This window comes from Anthonomus grandis, chromosome 3, assembly GCF_022605725.1.
Source record: "Anthonomus grandis grandis chromosome 3, icAntGran1.3, whole genome shotgun sequence".
NCBI lineage: Eukaryota > Metazoa > Arthropoda > Insecta > Coleoptera > Curculionidae > Anthonomus > Anthonomus grandis.
The window spans coordinates 8,940,861-8,965,914 of record NC_065548.1 but is presented as its reverse complement, the minus strand read 5'-3'; the positions used below and the strand labels follow the sequence as shown (position 1 = coordinate 8,965,914).

The window sequence follows — 25,054 nt, the reverse complement described above, 5'->3', positions numbered from 1 at the left end:
TAACATTTAGGAGCCGCCGGGGAGTAATGGTACGCGAAGCCTCGATAATTCTATTACGAAGTTCTTCAATATTGTTGGGTCTGCCTCTAACAATATCAAACACTTTCGATGATAGATAGTCCCAATAAAAGTTATCTAAAGGCGAAAGATCGGGGCCTCGCGCCGGCCATTTAGATGGCCCAAAACGTCCAATCCAGCGTCCTGGGAATGTGGCATTCAAAAACTCGGTAACAGTCGCTGCACTATGAGCGGGGGCTCCATCATCTTGAAAAATTATCATGCTATTTTGAACAGCGTTTCCTAATGCGGGAATGACCTGCACCAGAAGTAATTCTTAATATTTTGCAGTATACAGGCTACCCTCTATGAAAAATGGTCCAATTATTCGATCTCCAAGAATTCCTGCCCACACGTTAAGTTTCTGTCTTGTTTGGGTATGCGTTTCCTGGATGACGTGAGGATTTTCTCGCGCCCATATTCGAGTATTTTGTTTGTTGACTGTACCATTTGTACAGAAAGTACTTTCGTCTGAAAATAGTATTTTGTTTGTAATTGTGGGGTCGTTGTTAATTCGTTCCATCCACTGTTCACAAAACTGCATTCTAAGAAAATAATCATTAGGCAAGACGGGACGTAGACGGGACGGGACGGTTAGGATAAGACACGGCAAAATTATCTACCACTTCTTGCGCCGACATTCCTCTAATGTAGTTTGAAACCATCTCAATACGTTCCTCCGTAGTGTAAATCGACATTTTAAAGAGTTTTTGAACAATTTCAATGGAGCAATTTAAAAATTATTTTGTGTCACTGTCAGATATTTGTCTACCTGCTTTGAGGTGTAAAGATAATGAAGGTTACGAGGTGCAGAAAAAGCAAACTTTTTCATCAGAAAAACGTATTTTTAACAGGTTTCTCGCCAATTTGTTTGCAAAATATTGGGATTTTTTAAAGTCTGTTAACTTAAACTTCACTTGTTCCATGTTTCAATCCTATCGATTAAAGAGAACAGGTTCTAACATGGGGTTGAAAATATTACACGACCCTATGACCCAAGATAAAAAAAATGCACTGTATAAGTATAGTCTTTTTCTCAACCATGTTTTACAGATATGCTAAGTTTCATTAAGTCACGTGTAAATTAATTAAAAAATATTTTTAAAAATGCTTTGAAAAGTATGCACAACTTAAATTGACGTAAAACACATTTTCATAATATTTGCTTACACTTATATTTTTTTATTTTTACAAATTGTGTATGATAATAATATGCGTAATTTAAATGCATAAATGCCTTATGAAACAATAAAAAAATTAATCCAGGAAATATGCAAAGCTAAAGTGGATATGACGCACATTTTCATATTATTTGCTTTGGCCTTATACATATTTTATATAAATTAAGTTAGTTAAATCGTGCATAACCGTTTTGTAAAATATTTACAAGGAGCACTAATTTTAGAAATATGCATAATTTAAATGTATACGAGGCACATTTTAATAGTATTTTATTCATTCCATAAGCTATTGATGTGATTCGGGATCAAGATTTTGGTGAGCTACAGCATTTTTTTTCTATTTTTTTAATAAAATTGTCGATATATTAGAATGAGATGATGACATTAGGATAAAAAATTAACATGGCTCTATAAATAATAACCTATAAATTAAACACAAAAACCTCAAAGTGAAGCAAATTTGTATTTTATTCCAGGCTCTTGCCTCTTTTCAATTTGTTTTAAAAAATCTGTAGATTACACTCAAACGACTCGAGTAAAGCATATAAGTAAAGTATTGTTTTTGGTCATATTTTACAGATAAAATACAGCTTAGTTTGGTTAAATCATGTATAAATTCAATAACAAATAATTTTAAAATTGGTTCAAAAAATATGCATAACTTATTGAGTGTAAAAAAACTGTTCATTATATCTTATTATCTTTTTAACGTCCACAACTTTTGTATGACAATTTAAATGCATAAATGCCTTATAAAGTATTGTTTTATTTATTTATTCTGGAAAATATGCATAACTAAAGTGGATCTGACGCACACTTTCATAATATTTGCGTTAGCCTTTTACATATTTTTTTATAAATTAAGTTAATTAAATAATGACTATCTGTCTTATGAAATATTTAAAATAAAAAATAATCCAAGAAATAAGCATAATTTAACCGTACACGACGCACATTTTCATAATATTTCATTAATTCCGTCAACTAAATTTATGACAGAACGTGATTCTGAGTCAAGCGTTTAAAAAGATGGAGAGCATATATGTGTTCAAGTTTTAATATATTGCCGTAGTTTTTCATTTTTTTTTAATGTATATTCCTTTCCTGAAAAGATGTAATAATTTGTGTTTTTTTAGTATTTAATAAGAAATTTGATTAAAATAATTATTTTTGGGTTTTTCCTTACAAAAAAATATGTAATATAGTAATCGTTTTAGGCAGTACATTTCTCAGAGAGAGAAGACTAAAGTATTTTGTTGTAGAACCTGTAAGAATTTTTCAAGTAATTTTTGATAAAATTTCCATTTTTTAGTGTATTTTTGAAGAACAATTTTATAAAGGGTAAATTTGTTATCTGCGAGTTTTGGCCAAATTCAGAATTTTTGAATGCCAGTTCCGTAAAATTTAATCATAATATAGCTGAAATTTCATAAGTCCATAAGAAAATTTATTAGTTTTAAGTCCAAAAGTCACTAAATCACTGCTAAAAAACATGTTTGTTGATTCTAGACCGATAGTAGAAAAAGAACATTTTTTGCATATATTCCAGGTCAGTAGAGCTTTACTAGATTACTGCTGAGATTTTACAGTTATCAGTCTAATTAAATATTTGTTTTATTTACTGATTTTAAATTAAAGATATTCAGGCTTCATGTTGTTTTTTTTAACTGTTAGTAGTTTTAGATCTTTCATTAGACTGGCCTCAGAGGGTATAAAAAGGATGGATTTTTATCAGAAAATACCACTTTATACCAACATTTTTCAGATTGACAAATTTGTCCATTATACCTTCAATAAAACGTATTTTTTTACTTAAAACTAAGAGTATTAAAATCGTTTAAAAACACCATTCTTAGTTTCCCATTTTTTTAGTTAATCTATTAGTTGTCTTAACCAATTATCATCCTTACAGAACATTTTTATACTCACGAGCAACGGATTTAAGCATATTCTTATTTATTGACAATATTTACACAAAACTTGAACCGTTTTTTCCTACAACAATTTTACTCAAGTTTACGAACTTTCTCTGTACTCGAGCGAGCCCTACTCAAACATGTCATTTTTTTCAACTAAAGGAATACATAATACAACTCACCCCCCAAGCCCCACCCTAGGGCAGAAAGAACGTAAAACGTAATACGCAGAAATGAAATTCCCGTTTTGTTTGCTCACAATTTCCAGGGCAGATACTTCCAGTCTGGCGCTCGGTATTACTATCCTGTTATCCGTAAAATAAACGGAAAAATGTCGGGACTTTTTATAGTTATAAGGTAAATATTTGACGGACATCCCTTAAAAATTATATACAGATTTTAGTATGCATGATGCAGATATCCCGTTAAAGGGAGGCGCTTAATTATTATTTGGAATTTATTGATGAAACACCAAAAAACACTGGCAGAAAAAGGCGATTTCAATAAGGATTTTAAAAGTTCAAAAGTTTTCGATTCGGATCGTATTTCTCGTTTTGCGCATTGTGTCAAACGTTCATAAAAATTGTTTTTTTTTTCATCTCAGCACGATTAATTAAAATCAACTGACGGACTCAATGCAATCAAATTATCACAGAAGTAACTTATTGAATTTTTATGTCCCTTCACGGACTTGGAACTGATGTTTTTTTATAGAATATTTGACATATGAGGCATATAAGATCAAATCCCGCTAAATCCACTTTACTTAAATTTTCAGAAAAATCCAAAAACTATTTAACTAACTTTAAAATCAACTTTAGGGTTAAAGTTTTGTTTATAGATTCTTCGATACTATTAGACTCTATTTAAGTAAAAGAAAATATCCTGAATTTTACCCGAAATTCAGAAAATGGAAATAAAAAATGGATTTAGTGGATTTTGAAACCAACTATTGGATTTGGTGGATTTTGATCGTAAATAAAATGGACTTAGTGTAGTTTGTCACGAAAGAAAGTTATAATAGAAAATTAAACCAAAGAAAATGTAACAGATATAACAAAAAGAAATATAGGACTACTTAAAGATATGTTTTTAAAATATCTTCAGATCACAAAAAGACACACTTCAAGTAAAAAATCTAAACTACTAAATCCAGAACTATCTCTACTGGTTCACAGAGATCGTTTTAGTCGTCCACATCGATTTCATAATTTTCTTGCGGATAAGTCCCTCCTAGATATTTTTCTAACACTAGATTATAATAATCTAGACTACCAAAATCCTTCCACTGGGCTCCATAATGTTTAATTAATAGTGATGACACATCCTGTAGTTTATTAATTTTTGGTGGTACTCCAGTTGCTATTGGCAAGGGATTTAAGGAATCTAGAGATTTTCCTTTTTTACAGACAGATTTGCTCTAATTAAGGTCAGACATATAACTTTGTTCTCCCCTCATGGTCACGGTATTATTCCTCCCTCTTTTTAATATGAACCTTTTGGACATATTGAATTTAAAATGCCACTCAGATGGGGGATTTAAAACTTCCTGTGAAGCAGATTTCCAGTCCATAACTGGCACATCTTTACCCAGTTCAACAACTGTTCCATGTTGTCTAAATATATCCAGGTATTTTATAGGTTCTACTATCTGTTCAATATTTCTAATGGATTTCTCAATATCACCAAATACCCGGTCCGGAGGAATATACGAGTGTTCAACAACAGGAAAGACAAGCTCTAGTTCTTTTATAGGTGCAGTACTCAACCATTTAAAACACATTGCCAACATGATGCTGTTCTTATTTTGTCCTCCGCATCCATCAGGGACAAGACCAAAAAACAGCAGATGCAATTTCATTTGCTCCTTTGCGATGTTTATCCTCAGTTCACGAACAAATCCGAACATTTTCTGGAGTAAGTGAAGAATGAGAGTCTCCTGTGACTAGTGTAAAGTTATACATATACAGTTGTCTGCTGTAGTATACACTCTGATCAGGAATTTTGGACAGAGTTAAATTCTTTTGACAATCAAAACTTATTATTAGCAACCCTTCTTTTTTTTCTCTCTTTCTTTGTTATCTTGTTTTTCTCACTCACATCTTTTTCCTCTTTTAGCTTTTCTCTAAGCTCCAAACATTTTGAACATACATCAGTACGTGGAGATCCAAACCCTATGTTAAAATGGGTATTAAAAATTGATCGGAAATAACTTTCTTTTACCTGAAGCTCTAGAGAAGCCTCGCTTTTGTATAATTTTCACAAACGCCGAATATTTATGCTGCTGGGTAAATAAACTCTGCATGCTGTTTTGCTATGGCAGTAGTGAGACTCAATAGCCTTAAATTTATAAAAAAATTTATTTAAAAAATTTTACATTATTATGATTTAAAATATTTTTAGTTAATTTTAATTAAATTCAAATTAACCGATTCAATTTTAATTTAAATTTTAATAAGCATTATGAAACTTTTTAATATCTAACATTGTCAAAGTACTGCATCTATAACTTTTAGTACAATGTTTACATTTTGGGTATTTTGGTAGAGTTACAGCAGAATATCTAAAAGAAAAACACACCATCCTTAGTTTTTCTTAACTTTAAAAATGTAAACAAAACTCATTCATTACCTTCTGGTCTTTTCCGCATTCCTTTTCCAATTTTCTGGAGCTCGCTGCCTCTTTCTAGCCTAAATCAAAATATACTACGACGATTTCTTTCGTGTTATCGCACATTACTTTTATTATACTTTTTTAAATTAAATAAACTTTGAAAACATACTGATGTCAACCGCAAACGAGACGTTTCTGACAGCAATTCAAAATAATAATATCAACGGAATACAATTTTGACCACATGACCATCTAGCTAAGTATCTGATTGGCTAATTTGGATTTGGCGGTATTTGAAAATAAACCAAGTTGGATTTAAGGGAATTTGAAACTGGACCGAGTTTTTAAACTATATTTTATAGTGGATTAAATGGATTTTGTTACTGAATTTCTGTTCATGTGGATAGATATTTTTATGACGAATATAATCGTATATAACACATTTTTGACTAAAATTGGATTTAGCGGGTTTTGATCCTATATGCCTCATATATCATATCGGTGAATAAAGGCTAAGATTTAATTTACAATTAAACATTTTAAATCTACAATATTAGAATGTTACCGGGGATATTAATAAACTGAGACACAAATATGTCCCAAAAATCGACCACAAATGATATTAGAGTTATATTATGGACGCAGTTTGAAAATAAGCGAATAATTATTATAAAATGGGTATTTTCACACGTACTTGGATAAGTCACAATAGAAAAACAAAATTTTAGAATGATACCGAGGATATTAAATAACTGAGATAGAGATAAGTTAAAAAAATCGGTTAAAGGTCGAGTTTTTGCGTCTCTTAAGACCTATATCCTAGACGCAGTTTGAAAATAGGCAAAGAATTATTATAAAATAAGTGTTTTCATACGTAATTGGATAAACCACAATAGAAAAACACAATTTTAGAATTACACCGTCGATATTAAAAAACTGAGACAAAGATGAGTCTGAAAAATCGGCTAAAAAGTCAAGATTTTGGGTCTTTTAAGACCAATATCCTGGACGCAGTTTAAAAATAAATGAAGAATTATTATAAAATGAGTGTTTTCGTATGTAGTTGGATAAACTGCAATAGAAAAACACAATTTTAGAATGATACCCAGGATATTAAATAATTGAGATAGGGATATGTCCGAAAAACCAACCAAAAAGTCGAAATTTTGCCTCTCCTAATGCCTATATCCTGGACGCACTTTAAAAATAGGCAAAGATACAATATAAAATAAGTGTTTTCATACGTAATTGGATAACCCACAATAGAAAAACACCATTTTAAAATGATAATAAGGATATTAAGGAACTGAGACAGGGATATGTCCAAAAAAACGACCAAAAAATTGAGATTTTGTCTCTCCTAAGACCTATATCCTGGACGAAGTTTAAAAATAGGCGAACAATTATTACAAAATGAGTGTTTCTATACGTAATTGGATAAACCACAAAAGAACAACACCATTTTAGAATAATACTGAGGATATTAAAGAACTGAGAAAGGGTTATATCCGAAAAACCGGCCAAAAGTCGACATTTTGCCTCTCCTACCAGCAGCAGTAGTTTGATTATGTAATAAACAATCACTGATATCTTTAAATTGACACCAATAGAAAGCCATGTTTAATCTTCAGCAGCTTTTGCCACTTATGGTAATATTTATTTTGACCTATGTTGGTACAGAAGTTTGCGCAAATATTCATTTCAACGTAAAAGTTTCGTTGTAGCAAATGCACGCAAACGATTCTTGCTAGCCTGAAAAAACAATGATGGTCTTTCATATCATGAATCCCATCATCCTATTAATTCATATTAATTAATATTGGTATTCTTCTCTTATAATATAATATTTATCATTTATTGTAGTACTACCAGATCCATACCCTACTGAGAATGTTTTGAAAAGTCGAGCCAAGACAATCGTAAAAGTCATTAAAACGAAATAATATTCTTAAATGTAAACTTACCGTAGTATTTTCGAAGCCAGAATTGATAATTTTGTCATCAGTTGGTCATTGTTTCAGGCCATCAAAAATGCTTTATCTACAAAAAAAATACTGAGTTAAACAAAGAAAAAGGACATAAATAAATTGAAAAAAGCCAGTAATATTTATTAAATAAAACACACTTTTCGGTCACTTTACATAAAATGTTCCTTCCTTTAGCATTATGCAAAACAAAAATTGATACGATGAACAATTTATATAACTATTTAAAAAAATTCCAATAGCTGTAAAATAATTCATTAGTTGCAAAAGAAAGTTAGCTAATGTTTGCCCAAGCCAACCCATTAAGTACTAATCAATGAATTTTTTTTATTTTTCAGGTATGTCTAGCGCAAAATCCATGCTAGCAAATATTTAATTATTTTAAAATCGAACTATTAGCAAAAGACACTCGTCTCACACATCATAAAAATACTGCTATAGTGGGATTTAAAAAAATATGTAGAAATAAAAACTCCTTGAAAATATACAAAAAATTGGAAAATTCTATTTTAAAAATTGACTAAATTTTGAGAAAATTCTGGAAAAATAAATTCTTGGTTTATGTGCCTAGAATTTTATAAGCAAGAACTAAATTTCCTGAAATTTGATAAAATTCTGCATAAAATTCTACACTTCCTGAAAATCTGGAAAAACGAAATTTAAAAACTGATTGACGCTTAGGAAATTTAGGAAAAACTGATGCATGGCTCAAGTATCTGGAATTTAATAAGTAATGAACTAGGCAATTTAGTTCATTTTGATATTTTGGATAATTTGATATTTTGTAAAAAAATTATTTTTGGCATAATTACCTGGAATTAAAAAAAATATTCTATAACTACCTAAAAACCTAAAATATATTAATTAAAAAAATTTCTGAATTCTGAGAACATTCTGGAAAAATTGATCGATGGCTCAGGTGCCTAAAATTTAATAAAAAATTAATTTAAATATCAAAATTTGATAAAATCTTAAATAAATTTATCCATTGCTCAATTAGTTTGAATTTAAATAATGATTAACTAAAATTTGATAAAATTCTGGATTAAACTCATGGTTTAGGTGCCTAGAATAACAAAAATTAACTTTACTGCTTCAACTTTTATAAAATTCTGGATAAATGTATGTATGGCTTAAGTGAATAAAATTAAGTAAATCGCCTCAAATCAAGTTATTTCTCCCATAAGCATGACGCATAACAAAAATGGACACGATGCACAATTTTTTATAACTATTTAAAAAAATTCCAATTGCTATACAATAATTCATTAGGTGTAAAAATAAGTTAGCTATACTAAATAAGCTAGCAATACAATATACAAAAATCGGTGGAGTAATGAGTGAGGCTGGGTCGATAACCTGTGGCGTTCCTTAGGGGACTGTTTTGGGACCACTACTGTTTGTTTTGTATATAAATTGCTTACTTAAACTGAACATCAATGGTAAAACTATATCATTTGCTGATGATACTGCTATTTTGTTTAAGGGAGAAACATGGGAGGAATTAAGAATTCAAGCAGAAAGGGAGTTTTCGCTAGTTAAAAAATGGTTTGATTTTAACCTATTAACTGTAAATCTTGAAAAAACCAAATGCATATTATTCTCTCCCAATGATAAAACAATAAACTGTCAAGGCATAATAGTGGATAATCAAGCAATACCTGCGACAAAGACTATAAAATATTTGGGAATTATTATAGACAACAACCTCCGATGGGATCATCACATCAAATATGTTGTTCAAAAGATTAGATGTGTCATGCCAAAATTAAACTATTTGAAAGACTTCCTGTCAACGAATCAATTAAAAACTCTATATTTTTCATTAGTGCAGTCACATTTGATCTATGGAATAATTGGTTGGGGAGGAGTGCTAAACTCACATGTTACACGTTTAGAAATAACTCAAAAATGGGCACTTAAAATTGTATTTAACAAAAGTAGGTTTTTTCCATCGGATACATTATATGGCATAAGTGGTGTCATGGATATTAGACAGCTTTTCTGTTATAGAGTGCTCTTAAGATCGTTAAAGAAACCTCAAGAAAGTTTAGTTTCCAACGAAACAAACTATAATTTCTTACAAAAAACAATAAACGAACTTAATATAAGGTCTTCAAATAAAGTTATTATTCCAAAATGCAAAAAAATGTGCGGACAGAGAAGCTGGCTATACCTAACTCCAAGACTATATAATAAAATCCCTGATGATATTAAATTTTGTGAAAGTTTTATTAGTTTTAAAAGAAAAGTGTCAGACTGGTTACTGAGGGTACTATCGCGAGAGGATTTAAACAGTTTTGTGAACCAAAAAGAAAACAAATATTAAATTATATACCCAAAGACTTATATTGAAGTGAAAAAGTGTAAAAAAGTGTCACACAAGAAGCAAAATGATTTTTGCTTTTTCGACAATACTTATGAACGTTTATTACGGTAAATTTATGGTAAAATATGTATTAATATTGAATTAAAATTGTATTTTACATTTGTTTAATAAAAGTCCTATATATCTATATATAGCTAATGTTTGCCCAAGCCAACCCATTAAATGCTAATCAACCAAAAAGACTTAAAGTAGAGCCAAATTAGCGATTAAGCGTCATGAACTTAATTAAAAACTTTTTTTTGTCTTTGGGGTTACGACGACTCGATCCATTTCTGGAAAAGTTTTAATAAAAGGGTTAATGCGGTGGGGAAGTCTGAAATGACAGCAACTTTTCTTGAAAGAAAATCCCATCGTTCATCCCTTTTCTCCCTCGAGTGTTACTCCTACTAAACTTATTTTTATTATTTTTTTTTAAATTTACTTTGGTTTTTCTACTAAACAAAAAAATATAGTTAAAAGTCCTTTTAACAGGTTTCTTATATTAAATCTTACGACCGAAAAGTAATTTCAAAAGAAAATTTATGTGATCAGCTGAAGGTAAATCCAGCGAAAATTGAAAACGGCTTTTCGTATTTTACAAATAGTTGGGAAATACCCGGGGCTGCAAAACTTTTATATATCGGAAACGGATTTGCTATGAAATATCATACTTTACAACGTACTGGAATTCAGGTATCCAAGACGAGATTCGAGCCGTGAAAATTCCTACATTTCATTTCTATTTTTCCGATTTTACACACCTTCGGGTTGTTATAAGAAAATATTTTTCAAATGGAATTTTTCGATTGAGTGTTTCTTTTTTAAGGTTATCTGAGGCTGAAATAAGCCCTAACTGAAGCCGTTTTACAATACTTAAAAAAAACTAAAAGTAATTTTGAAGGAGTTCACCCCAGTCCAGTTCCAGATAATATCCGAAAAAGGGTCTATAACTATGAGAAACCCATTAGGCTAACACGCCTAAGCGGCACAACATAAAAGCGACAGAAAGAAAACCTAAAATCCCTTTCATTGTCGGCAAGTCCTTTTTAGCACAATGGCTGGTTTTAACTTAAAACGTTCCCTTTGGACGGCATCAAATCATGAAAAAGATTTTCTTAAGAAAAAAAAATTAAACTTTATGGTATGGAAAAGTAGTTCAAAAGCTATCGGACAACCCTTTGAATCTACGTGTTAAGAATTTTAGAAGGGTTTTTGTCGGTATATTTAAGGCTAAAATAGACCCTCTATATATGACGGTTTAAAGGGTTAAAGCGTCCATTATCCAGAGTTTATATAACGCTGGCCAGGATGCAAAAGTAAAGAGTTTCACATTATCGCAATATTTTCTCTAAAAACACCGTTTTCAGCATAATTCGGCCATCAACTAGCTGATGTATAATATCCTCGTTGAATGACCTCGTAAAGTTGGCGGAAGAGAGAGTTTTTGCTCATTTAAAAGGGATTTTGTGACGGAATTTTTACGAAGATAAAACGGGGATTTTACATTTACATAAAAAAAAGTTCACGGGTCGAGAGATCATGTGCGGAAGAAACGAGATGATTATATGGATGCGAGGATGCCAGGAAGTTGGAAGGGAATGGAAGGTAATTAATTATTTTTGAGGGAATCGTTGGTTTTTCTTGGGAATTTTTTTTGGATGGATTCAGATGGTCTTGGGAGAATTATGATAAAAAAATATTAGGTTATTACTCTATATAGGATATAAACATATCTATAGAAATGAGAGGACTTTTTCACACAAAAGGCCATTTTGTGATTCTTTGAGGTTCTAAATTGCCCCAAAATAATATCTCAGGAATTAAGAGTGCTATGACTTTTCAGATGGTCTTACTGGATTTATAAAAACGAAAATATGGAAAATCTGTTGTAATTTTTAAAGAGGAGTCCATAGTTTTCCGGTAATCGATAGTCAAAATATAGAATTTTTTATTCGTCTCAGTTATCAGGAAATATTAAATTTTTAACGATTTTTCTCTTACTCAAAAATTTTTGAACTTTAAGCGCTACAACCTTACGGATAGTCTTATTAGATTTAGAAGTATGAAGGTATGAAAAACCCTTTGAAATTTTAAAGGAAAAGTTCATAGTTCTCCCATAATCTGCTATCAAAGTGTGCATTTTTTTTTTATTTTTCAGGTACGTCTAGCATGGATTTTTCTCAGCAAATATTTCATTATTTCAAAATCGAACTATTAGCACTCTTATCCCACACATCACGAAAATACTGCTATAGTCGGATTTGAAAAAATGTGTAGATGAATGTGTAAATGTATTGACTAAATTTTAAGAAAATTCTGGAAAAATTGACCCTTAGTTTAAATGCCTAAAATTTTATAAGCAAGGAACTAAATTGCCAAAAATGTAATAAAATTATGCATAAAAACTGATGTAAGGAACTAAAGAAAAAAATTCTACACTTCCTGAAAATCTGGAAAAACAAAATTTAAAAATTGATTGACGCTTAGGAAAATTAGGAAAAATTGATCCATGGCTTAAGTATCTGGAATTTAATAAGTAATGAACTAAATTGCCTGAAATTTAATAATATTTTGTAAAAAATATATTTTTGGCTTAATTGCCTGGAATTAAAAAAATTATTATGAACTACCTGAAAATTTTAAAAAATTTAATTAAAAAAAATTCTGAATATTGAGAACATTCTGGAAAAATTCATCAATGGCTCAAGTGCCTAAAATTTAATAAAAAATTAATTTAAATATCAAAATTTGAGAAAATTTTAAATAAATTTATCCATTGCTCAATTAGTTTAAATTTAAATAATGATTAACTGAACTGCCTGAAATTTGATAAAATTCTGGATTAAGGTATGTATGGCTTAAGTGAATAAAATTAAATAAATCGCCCCAAATCTTTTAAAATTCTGAATAAAATTTCTTCATTAATCACTGTCTGGAAGTAAAGAAAAAAATCTACACTGCCTGAAAATCTGAAAAAATTAAATTTAAACTTTACTGTCGTATAAGGAAATGTAGGAAAAAGTTACCTATGACTCAAGTGCCTGGAATAAAAAAATATGAACTAAATTGCCTAAATTTTGATAAAATTCCGAATAAATTTATCCACTGCTTAACTGCGTGGAATTTAATAAATAATAAACTGAGTTGTCTGAATTCATAAATTAACCACCTGGAATAAAAAAAAATTGACGTGTCCGAAAGTCTGGAAAAATTATTTTATGCTTTAATTTCTTGAAATTTTATTTAAAATAATTGTGACCTAACTGTCTGGAAATTAATTAAATAAAACATTTAATCTAATTACCCGAAATTTCACAAAACTAAATCAAAAAATTAAATTTGATAAATTTATCTACTGTCTAAGAGCCTGGAATTAAAAAAAATTACCTTAACTGGCTAAACTTCTGGAAAAATGTCCATGGCTTAGCAACTTGAAATTAAAAAAAAAATCTGAACTGCTTGAAAATCTGGAAAAATTATTTTATGCCTTATTATTTTTATTTATTTCTCAATTACCTGCAATTTGATAAAAGGCCTTAAATTTGATAAAATTCTGAATGGATGTATGCATTGTTTAAGTGCCTATAATATAAACAAAATTAAGTAACTTGCCCGAAATTTGATAAAATTCTGGATAAAATTTATTCATAACTCTGGAAATGAAAATATGAAAAACTAAATTCAAAAATTGACTGGCGATTTAGAAAATTCAGGAAAAAGAGACCTATGGCTCAAGTGCCTAAAATTTATTTTTTTTAATTATCGAACTGCCTGAAATTTGCTAAAATTCTAGATAAATTTATTCATTGCTTAACTGCATGGAATTAAATAAATAATGAACTGAGTTACTTGAAATTTGACAAAATTCTACAAAAATTCATCCATTGTTCAACTACATAGAATAATAAAATAACTAACTGAACTCAGGAACTCTGCCAGGAATAAATCAAAATCTGCAATCAGCAACCTGCCTTTTTCGAAAATTTAGTGAAAATCCAACCGTAATAATTCAACTCCTTGGAATGTACGAAAATCAACTTAAATGACTGGTATTTGAAAAACTTTGGCTTATGATTTTAAGGCCTGGAAAATTAAAAATAATAAACTGAACTGCCAGGAAGTCAGTGCAGTGAAATACATAATTTTTTTTCTTATTTTCAGGCCATTTATGGATTTTCTTATTTCAGGCAGTTGAGTGAAAATATTTTTTTCTAATTTCAGTAACAGTTAAAGAAACCTATGATTCTACTGCTTGAAAAGTAAAAAGAAAAGAAAACTCAATTGCATGGAATTAAAAAATTGTCAAAAATGGCATTTTTAATTAATTTTTTGAGTCTAAAAATAACCCTCTAATTTTCCATATCTTGACCTATCAATGTTACAACCTTGCAGATAGTCTCCCTAAATCCAGTAACATGAAAATATGTAAAAAATTTAGAAATTTTAAAGAAAAATCATAGTTGTCCCATAATCAGCTATCAAAGTAATTTTTGAGTTATCATTCTCGAATAAAATGTGATTGATTGAAAAATTATTACTTAATCAATTCCAAGACAAGGCAATATGTTATTGATTTCAATTTGGAAAACGCTTATTTATTTTAATCTAATTAATTATTTCATTGATTATTAAGTCAAAGACCGTTTAGAATAACTTTGATGATTCCGCCCGAAATAGCTTATTTGAGAAATTATTATCAAATAATTTTTAAGCTAGATTATATTAAAATAATAAATTTTTTTTAACTATACCTGTTAATAAACTTTATTTTATTATATATTATTAATTTTTTATCTGTCTTTCTTTTTTTTTGATGACGTTACTTAGTAATTTACATCATTGAAAACTCATAGTCCTAGTCGGTGTGTATATTATTTATACCAGACCAGAACGGTGGAGTAGAAAAAAGTTTACTGTCCAGTAACTTTAATAAGAGTCTCTAACGGTAATAAGAGGTTAAAGAACTAACCAACTTACAACTGTGTAATAATTTACAGCTGAGAACGACATTATCATAAAAAAACACTATCAACATCAGCTTGTAAAAATTGCCCATGAATTGCATATTTTATCCCCTTGTACAATTTTAGGTCATCTGCAAATAATAAAAATTGTGAGTGATGAATAACGCAACATGGAATACGCTTCTACAAAAATTCATCAATCCACTTTAAAAAACTGTCATCCAAAACTATCGCACGCAACTTCTGAATAAGATTATTATGACTCACTCTGTCAAACGCCTTCGAGAAGTCAGTGTAAATACTGTTCACCTGACTATATGATTTTTAAAAGTATCCAGCAAGAACTTCTGATATTTAGGCAAATTATTTATGGTAGATTTAGCTTCAGAAAAACCGTGTTGCTGATCTATAATAATATTCCGAATATGCCATGAGAGACCTCTTGGACTGTCAATAATTTTGGGTACTTACACTCCTGTAGTTAGTGGTGCCATTTCTACTTCCACCTGTACTTATCCGAGTCAAGAATCTTAAAAGAGCATAGAACGTACATGTTTAAACTACTCAAAGATTCTAGGACGACTCTATATTTTACGTAATTGATCCTCTATTCAAAAACTCCCCTAACGTTAAATATCCTTTTGTTTAATACTGCCTGACCAACATGCGAAGTCACAAACATGCCACCCCCCGCCATAACGTTATTAGTGTTTTAACACAGACACGCCGAATATTTTCAGTAAAGTTGAAACTAATGGTGTCGTTAGCACAGCACCGCAGGATATTGCCCTCAATTTACTTTCTTCAGGTACATGGTCTTGCATAATTTTCAAATCTGGACACAGTTTTCCCTAATTACCTTTTATGTAGTCTTCCTTCGGTCGTTATATGTAAGATATATGAGCTAAAAAAATGTAAAAAACATAGAAAATACGGACTTAATAACGGTCAACGTTTATGGATATTTGCATGGATCATATATTGATTTGTTTGTCCCTATTTTAAACTTGCTTTGCTTGGATATTTTAATTTTCCTCTCTCTTCTGTTACTTAATATGATATATGATTTTTGTTTAATTTAAAAAATGCACATTAACTACCCGGAAGAAGTGAAAAATTAGTCTCAAATTAACTCAGATGAGTTAAACAATTGGCGTAATTAGGTTTATTTTAATTTCATACTTTTCATACTTATGCTAAGTACAACTTATTTTAATAATAATTATAGTTTATGGATGCACCTAAGGATCTAAATCCCTGTGCTTTTTTTTAGTATTAATTTAAGTATTTTCCTAGATATTAAAACAATTAAAAATAATACTTCAAATTTTTAATAGTTAGTCGAAATATGCTTTTGTAATGCAGGTTTGTAATGTTTTTTATATTTAACGGTATAGAGTTGTACATTTCTGGAAATAAATAGTTAACTGATCCTAGGTTTGTATTTGGAATTAATAAGTGTTTATTAGTTTTAGATTTAGTTTCATGGAAATGGGAACATGCTACATCGGGACAAGCATTGTGTAAAGGATCTTCTTTTTTTATATAAGATATTTGAAATAAAATTGTATGTAATATGAAGTGGATAAAATTAGTTTTCGTATAGGCCTCTCCTCACAATTATCTCGTATTTTAAAAGGGACTCTTCTGAACTTATAAACGAAGTAACATGTTTTTTTAAGTATTTTTCTCAGTGTGTTTATTTCGATATATGTGGACCTCATTTTAATCTATAATAATACAAAAATATTGTATATTATCAACCTCAACCACTGGACCGTCAATATTAATTTCGTTAACATGTAGGCAATTAACAGTTGTAAAAGAAAAAGCAATTTATTTTGTTTTAATGGAGTTTAAGGTCAATTTAAAGCAATCCAACTAGTTTTTAATACCAAGAATACGTTCTCTAACTTCAGTCCAGGTATCTCCAGAAAATATAGCAACTGTATCACCAGCATAGCCTTTTTCCTATTTTTACTATTTATTGTTGTTCACTCAGATAATTCCCAAAGATTCAAAAAAGTAGTCCATTTTTCTCAAGAGATTTTTATTTTAATATTAAAAATTCAGAGATTGGAGGGACACAAAGTCAATGGTCTCAAATTATGTTTTTTTTTTAAAAACGATTACACGTGTTTTGCCCTAAGATTTTTACATTTTCCGGGAAGAAAGGATAGTGTTTTGAGGACAATAAATGACTTGCAAAAGCCGATTTCGTCTCGGTGATTTCGGTATCTTTGTGTTTATTATATTCTCTTAAGTATTCCTGCACTCTCATTTTAATTTTCCTTCCAGACTGACCAATGTAAACGGCATTACAGTCCCCGCAGTTAAGGGAGTAGACTCCCGATTGGGATAAGGGTTCTCTTTTAATAATAATAATAATAATAATAATAATAATAATAATAATAATAATAATAATAATAATAATAATAATAAGACGTTTATTAGCCACCAATACAAAAAAAAGCATAATTACAGAAGGTAATATGATTATATACATGGAATTGAATATTAGAATATTAAACAAAGAGAGCATATTAAAAACAATAGGTTATATAAAGAATTTAGTTAACACAAGTAAGGCAACTAATAAGCCATGCATTCAGACTTCCAGAAAAGAAGGAAGCAACTTCCTGGATTCTGTTAAGGCTTATAATAGAAGAAGTGAGAGAAAAAAAAAACAATTCTTATAGACAAACTAAAAAAAACAAATAGGTAGGCATACACTTATGAGGGGAAAAAGCAGTAGGGGGAAGAATGGATGAAACGGAATGAAAAAAATTAAAGCTTAAAAAAATTTAAAAAAAAAGTAAGCTTTTTAAGTAAGTAAGGCGGAGTTTTTGATTTAAGAATTTTGTTAGAAAAACATAAAATAAATAATATTCGTCTATTGTGGATATTTAGCCAACCTGCTTCTTTTAATTTATAAGAAATATGTTGCCGTCTTCTTATACCAAATATAAGTCTTAAGCAAGAGTTTTGAAGTTTTTGAATTCTACCTGAGTCGGAGTTATCGAGACATGGTCCATAAATTGTGTCGCAAAAATTTAACGGTGATAGTACTAAAGCATCACAGAGCAGTTTTTTGATACTTGAGCTTAAAAAATGTCTTTGACGATATATTGTTTTTAAGGCAGAATATCCATTTTTTAGTTTAAGGGTAACATGTTCTTTGAATCTAAGTTTATAGCCCATTACTAGTCCAAGATTTTTTGCAGAGTTTTTAAAACTTATTATATTGTTATTAAGGTGTACATTTAAATTATTTAAAATATTAGTTCGATGATTGTCACTACAAAAAAGAATAGCTGCTGATTTAGTGGGGTTAATCTTTAGAAGTAATTTTTGAGTTTCTATATTTAAGGTATTTAAATCCTTATTTATATATTGATTAGCTTGGACAACATTAGTGTGATGAAATGAATAAAATAGCTGGGTGTCATCTGCATAGCAATGGTGCTTACAGTGTAAATTTTTTTTAGTAATTTGTGACGTATAAAGAGTATATATCTTTTATCTTTAATGTTTACGAGCTTATTAAATAATGTGTTTGAAGTTTTGAATGATAATTATATTTAAAAAAAAAATTGCCAATCGGGAGGAGATACTACCAAAGTAAGTGAGGCAATGAAATCTAGAATTTTTAGTGCTGGTGTTATGGAATTAATTATAGAAGAGCTTGTACTTATTATAAAATTTGAAATAAATTGTATTAATTATACTTAATGGAAACCCATTATTTACTACAATCTGTTTAATTGTAGCTAACTCTTTTTGAAAGGTGCCTGTTGATAATGGTATTTTGAATAACCGGTAGAAAAAGGAGTTGAATGCAGCAAATTTATGAGAATACGGAGAATTAGAATCAAACTGGATAATGTTGTCCGTCGAGGAAGGTTTTCTATAAATATCAAATGTGATTTTGTTGTTATCTCTAGTCAGCAAAAGGTCTAAAAAAGGAAGCTTACCGTTTTTTTCTGTTTTTTAGAGTTTAAAAAATACAAAAAACTATCCAGTCTGAGTTCGTCCCCACGATAAAGATAAAGATACTGCACATTATCTTACTCTCTAGGTTACGCATAAAAATCTCACTCAAAAACGGGGACAGACAAGAGCCCATCGCCAACCCATTGATCTGTTTGAAGAAACAATCGTTAAATTTAAAAAAGTTTTGGTCGAGAACAATCGATAATAAAGAGATTAGGTTGTCTATAATTAATTTAGGTAAGGAGGTTTTATTTAATAAATTCAAGGCAAGATCAACGCAATCCTTGGGTGGTATACTTGGAAAGAGGTTTTTAACATCTAAAGATATTAATATCGTTTTTTCAGACATTGGTGTATTCTTAAGGGTGTCAGCAAAATCTATAGAATTTTTAGTGGAGTAAATGTTATTAAATGCTGTATATCTCACGAGGATAGTAAAGAGCAGGGTGAATCTAAAAAACAAACTACAGGACGAATGGGATAGCCAGTCTTATGGACCTTGGGTAAACCGTTAAGTAAAGGTGTTTTCGGGTTCATATGGTATAACTTATACTTATTAGTGTGGAAGAAGTCGAAAGTGAGTGCGATGTTATCTAAAGTATTTTTGAGTTTATTAAAAAATGAGTATGTTGGGTCTCTAGGAATAGGTACAAACTCATTTGAATTTAAAAAATGCAGAACTTTTTCGATATAACGACATCGCTTCATGAGTACCAAGCAATTACCTTTATCTACCTTCGCGACAATCAAGTCGTGAACCCTGATTTTGTCTTTAATTGTTTTTAGGATTTTCTGATTACAGTTCGGCCGTTTTTTGTCACGAACGCTTGAATTCAGGAAAGTAATTAACTTTGATCTTAAAATGTTTTTCAGAGAAATATATGTGTTTTGAATGATGCTTTCGGCCTCTAGAACTGCTGCTAACGTCTCCCTACACTGAATGTTAGCACTATGAAAAAAATTAAATTTTAAATTTCGTTTTAACACATCCTCTTCCTCTAAAACAACGTCGGAGGGTTTAGAAAGTTAAAATGACATTTACCTATTATGCGTTGTTTTTCTTCGTCATGTTTTTAGTTTTTTCCCGCTCCCTTAACTGCGGGGACTGTAATGCCGTTTACATTGGTCAGTCTAGAAGGAAAATAAAAACGAGAGTGCACGAACACTTAAAAGAATATAATAAACACAAAGATACCGAAATCACCGAGACGAAATCGGCTTTTGCAAGTCATTTATTGTCCTCAAAACACTATCCTTCCATCCCGGAAAATGTAAAAATCCTTCATGAGCCCCAAGGGAAAGAAGCTTCACTTATTAGAGAAGATGGAGATCACAAGGGCAAAAAGGAGTCCTGTAGTGTCTTGTGTGAATGATGTTTTTACCTTCGAACCGCATTTAATTTTTAACAATATTCATCACGACCTGGATAGCACGTAAGTTTAGCGCTTGCCTACGAACCCGATGGTCGCTGGTTTATTTCTCGACTAAGTCATATTTCACTTTTTATTTTTTATTTAATTTTTTGCTTTATTTCCGTTCTCCCGTTCAACTTAACCTCATTCTACTTGTTTTGTTTACTTTTATTTTATTTAGTTTTGACACATTATTTTTTATGTATTTATTTTGGTTTCAACTTAAATGTTGTGTTAATCTAATAGCTTTACCGGTAAGTCATATCTTAACATTGTAATTTATGTCTATGCATTGTTGTTTTTGTAATAGGGTTGCCTTCTTTTTCCTTTTAGATCTGACGATGCCTTAGGGCGAAACACGTATAATCGTTTTTAAAAATAAACATAATTTGAGACCATTGATTTTGTGTCCCTCCAATTTCTGAATTCCCAAAGATATTCAACACGGCCCCCTTCATTCCATAAATACTTAAAACACTTAAGAGCAAGTGATGAGGAACTGTGTAAAATGCCTTTGCAAGATCCAGGAAACTGTCAAACATTTTTATATTACTGTCCAAATAAGATGTAATTTATTTGGAAAGCTCATACATTGCATCTCTAATGCTTAGGCCATTTCTGAACCATATTGGTTATTGGAAAAATTATTAATTACAGTTTTAGGTCCATAATTTGAAATTTCAGTTTTATTTCTAGTTTTGTAGATAGGAGTGACAATTGAAGTTTTTAACAGAATTTATATAGGAAATGAGTTCTCTTTCATTAGTTGATCTTAAAAGCAGAGATGAGTTCTATTGTATTTAAAGCTGCTCTCTAGATAGATCGATTTTTTTGGTAAATATCAAGTCTAATATTTATGTAATAATTCGTAATCGTAATTCCTGTCTTGAATAAAACGACTTTAAATAATACTTAAAACCAATAAACAACTTCAAATGTGCGGAGCTAATAAATAAATAACCTCAAATGCCTGCACAAAATGTGAAATGACTTCAACTGCCTGTATTGAATTAAAAACGACTTTAAATACGTGAAACTAGCAAAGAAACAACTTCAAATGCCTGAAAAAAATGAAAACATCTTTAAATACCTGAAAGTAATCAAGAATTAACCTCAAATGCCTCGACAAAATGAGAAATTGCTTCAGTATTTTGTATTGAATAAAAAACAACTTTAACTATCTTTAAATACCGGAAAGTAGTAAAGAATTAACCTCAAATGCCTGGATAAAATGAAAAATTATTTCAACTACCTGTATTGAATAAAAAACGACTTCAAATACCTGAAGCTAGTGAAGAAACAAGAAACAAAAAATGCAATATTTGTAATAATTCGCTCTCTTCTCCCTTCGCTCATCAACCTGTTGTTTTATTTTTTCATTATTTTTAGAAACTTGTTTGCATTTATTTATTATTTCCTTAAGAGTGTCACAGTATTCCTTATATATTTCGTTGTCAACTTCATTAAAGTGTTTTAGGAGTTTTTTTTCATTTCATCTCTGTGTTTTATAGAGTTAATAATATCAGTTGTCGCAGGCTTAATTTTGTTATAATGTTTTATTTTTCAGTTTTTAAAATTCTATTGATTGGACTTCTTTAAAAACGTATCATAAAATATCTTTAAAACAGTGTCAGAATCAGTTGTTTTGATAACATTTTTCCAACAAGAACCAATTTTCTAACAAATTGAAATCTATTTTTGTAATTACAAATGTGTTTAAATTAAAAATTATGCATAACTTAAAGGGATATGAACACTTTTTCTTTATTTTTTGTTCAGACAAGGTAATGAGAGCCATTTAAGTTATGCATTTTTGTAATTTGAATATAAAATAAAGGGTAAATACAAGTTAGGAAAGTTTTTTTATCAAAACGTCTTTAGTATGTTCAAAAACTAGAACAAATTGTAATTTTTCCTCAAAAAAGAAACCCTTTCATAAAATAGCAGTTTCCAGTCACCTAAAGCTGACGACGCTCCTCAAATGTCAAAGTAGTGTATTAACAAAGGAGAGAGTCCGTGCTGCAAAAAGCGAAACACAAAAACAAGACGAAAAAAAAAATTACAGAGAAAAATACTTTTGAAGTGCAAGATTTATGACGGGGCTTTGTCGGTCCCAGTCTCATTCAGATAGTAATTTATATTTTTAAGTAGAAAGAGTATCCTAGACTTTCCGAAAGGCACTAAAGGAGATTATTTTCCCGTCGGTGGAAACAAGGCCAGGGGAACAATGCTTGTTTTTACTTATAAAAGGAAAATAATAGTCGGATATCTTAGAAAGTTTATTCGAGATGTTTCAGGATTAAATTACACTTGCCGAAATACAAAAAGGTTTTTTTTCTGAATATCTTATATACTCTCTAAAACACGTACAAAAGTAACAAATTGAAATTAGACATTCGAGCGAGATGAGATGCACATATTCGATTGAGAGAACTCGCTCGAATATTTACTAAAGGCAAACAGTGTTTGGCAAACACCAAAGCTCTGCTGGCATAGGATACAATAAAATTAGGAATTCTCGACCGATAATTTTCCGTTTGATACCTTATAAGGGTAAATATACCCAGCGTGATGTGGTGTTAAATTACCAGAAGGTTAATGTAGTGTTCGCCCTCAAAGCAAACCTCTAATTACTATATACGGTGAATTAAATGGATTTATTCATGCCTACTGCTTTTCGTTTCTCTATAATTACCTCAGTTTTCTTTAAATTGTAAAAGTGAGATGGGTTAATATGAATTTTATTTCAGAAGACATTAATAAATATAAAAGAAGCCAATGGTCTTGAATTTTGTTCAGAGTTTGCCATCGAAAGTGAGTCTTTTAGATCTTCATGAGGGGACATTTGAAATATTTCAAATTTCTCATTTTTATCAGGCGTTTAAGGCTATTTTTCATTTTTTTCAGGCATTTAAAGTTATTCCTCTATTACTTTCAGGTATTTAAAAATATTTATAATTTTTTTCAGACATTTGAAGTTGTTTCTTTACTAGTTTCAAGTATTTAAAGTCGGTTTTTTTTCAATACAGGCAGATAAAGTTATTTCTTATTTTGTCTAGACATTTAAAGTAATTTCTTAATTACTTTAAATAAAAACATTTCTTTACTAGTTTTAAGTATTTGAAGTCGTTTGTTATTCAATATTCATATCATATATTCAGGTAGTTGAAGTAATTTCTCATTTTATCCAGGCATTTGAGGTTAATTCTTCATTACTTTCAGGTATTTAAAGATAGTTAAAGTCATTTTTTATAAAATAGAGGCATTTGAAGTCATTTCTTTACTAGTTTTAAGTATTTAAAGTCGTTTGTTATTCAATACAGGTAGTTAAAGTATTTTCTCATTTTATCCAGGCATTTGAGGTTAGTTCTTGATTACTTTCAGGTATTTAAAGATAGTTAAAGTCGTCTTTTATAAAATGGAGGCAGTTGAAGTCATTTCTAATTTTTTCTAGGCATTTTAAGTTGTTTCTTTACTAGTTTCAGGTATTTAAAGTCGTGTTTTATTCAATACAGAAAACTGAAGACATTTTTCATTTTGTCCAGGCATTTGAGGTTAATTCTTGATTACTTTCAGGTATTTAAAGTCGTTTTTTATTCAATACAGAAAACTGAAGACATTTTTCATTTTGTCCAGGCATTTGAGGTTAATTCTTAATTACTTTCAGGTATTTAAAGATAGTTAAAGTTATTTGTTATTCAATACAGCTTGTTGAAGTAATTTCTCATTTTATTCAGGCATTTGAGGTTAATTCTTGATTACTTTCAGGTATTTAAAAATAATTAAAGTCGTTTTTTATAAAATAGAGGCAGTTGAAGTCATTTCTCATTTTTTCTAGGCATTTGAAGTTGTTTCTTTACTAGTTTCAGGTATTTAAAGTTGTGTTTTATTCAATACAGAAAACTGAAGACATTTTTCATTTTGTCCAGGTATTTGAGGTTAATTCTTGATTACTTTAAGGTATTTAAAGACAGTTAAAGTCGTTTTTTTATAAAATAGAGGCGGTTGAAGTCATTTCTCATTTTTCCTAGGCATTTGAAGTCATTTCTGTACTAGTTTTAAGTATTTAAAGTCGTTTGTTATTTAATACAGGTAGTTGAAGTAATTTCTCATTTTATCCAGGCATTTGAGGTTAATTCTTGATTACTTTCAGGTATTTAAAGATAGTTAAAGTCGTTTTTTATAAAATAGAGGCAGTTGAAGTTATTTTTTCATTTTTTCTAGGCATTTGAAGTTGTTTCTTTACTAGTTTCAGGTATTTAAAGTCGTTTGTTATTCAATACAGGTAGTTGAAGTAATTTCTCATTTTTTCCCGGCATTTGAGGTTAATTCTTGATTACTTTCAGGTATTTAAAGATAGTTAACATCGTCTTTTATAAAATAAAGGCAGTTGAAGTCATTTCTCATTTTTTCTAGGCAATTGAAGTCATTTCTGTACTAGTTTTAAGTATTTAAAGTTGTTTGAAATTCAATACAGGTAGTTCAGGTAATTTCTCTCATTTTATCTAGGTATTTGAAGTTAATTCTTTATTATTTTCAGGTATTTAAAGATAGTTAAAGTCATT

General features: G+C 29.8%; 1 protein-coding gene and 1 long non-coding RNA gene across 2 annotated transcripts in view; both read right to left on the bottom strand.

The window, feature by feature from the left end:
* The window catches only part of LOC126733928 (chondroitin sulfate N-acetylgalactosaminyltransferase 2), a 259,068-nt gene that overhangs the window by 189,874 nt on the left and 44,140 nt on the right, over positions 1 to 25,054 (bottom strand). Inside the window, exon 2 of the mRNA XM_050437413.1 lies at positions 7,732 to 7,807. Within this exon, the coding sequence (XP_050293370.1) occupies positions 7,732 to 7,769 (38 nt within the window). The 5' untranslated portion in view covers positions 7,770 to 7,807. The remainder of the gene's footprint in view (positions 1 to 7,731; positions 7,808 to 25,054) is intronic.
* LOC126733937 (uncharacterized) lies at positions 5,496 to 6,089 on the bottom strand. Its single transcript, XR_007659912.1, has 2 exons — positions 5,786 to 6,089; positions 5,496 to 5,717 (listed from the first exon to the last, which is right to left on the bottom strand). It is a non-coding gene; the product is annotated as an uncharacterized LOC126733937 (long non-coding RNA).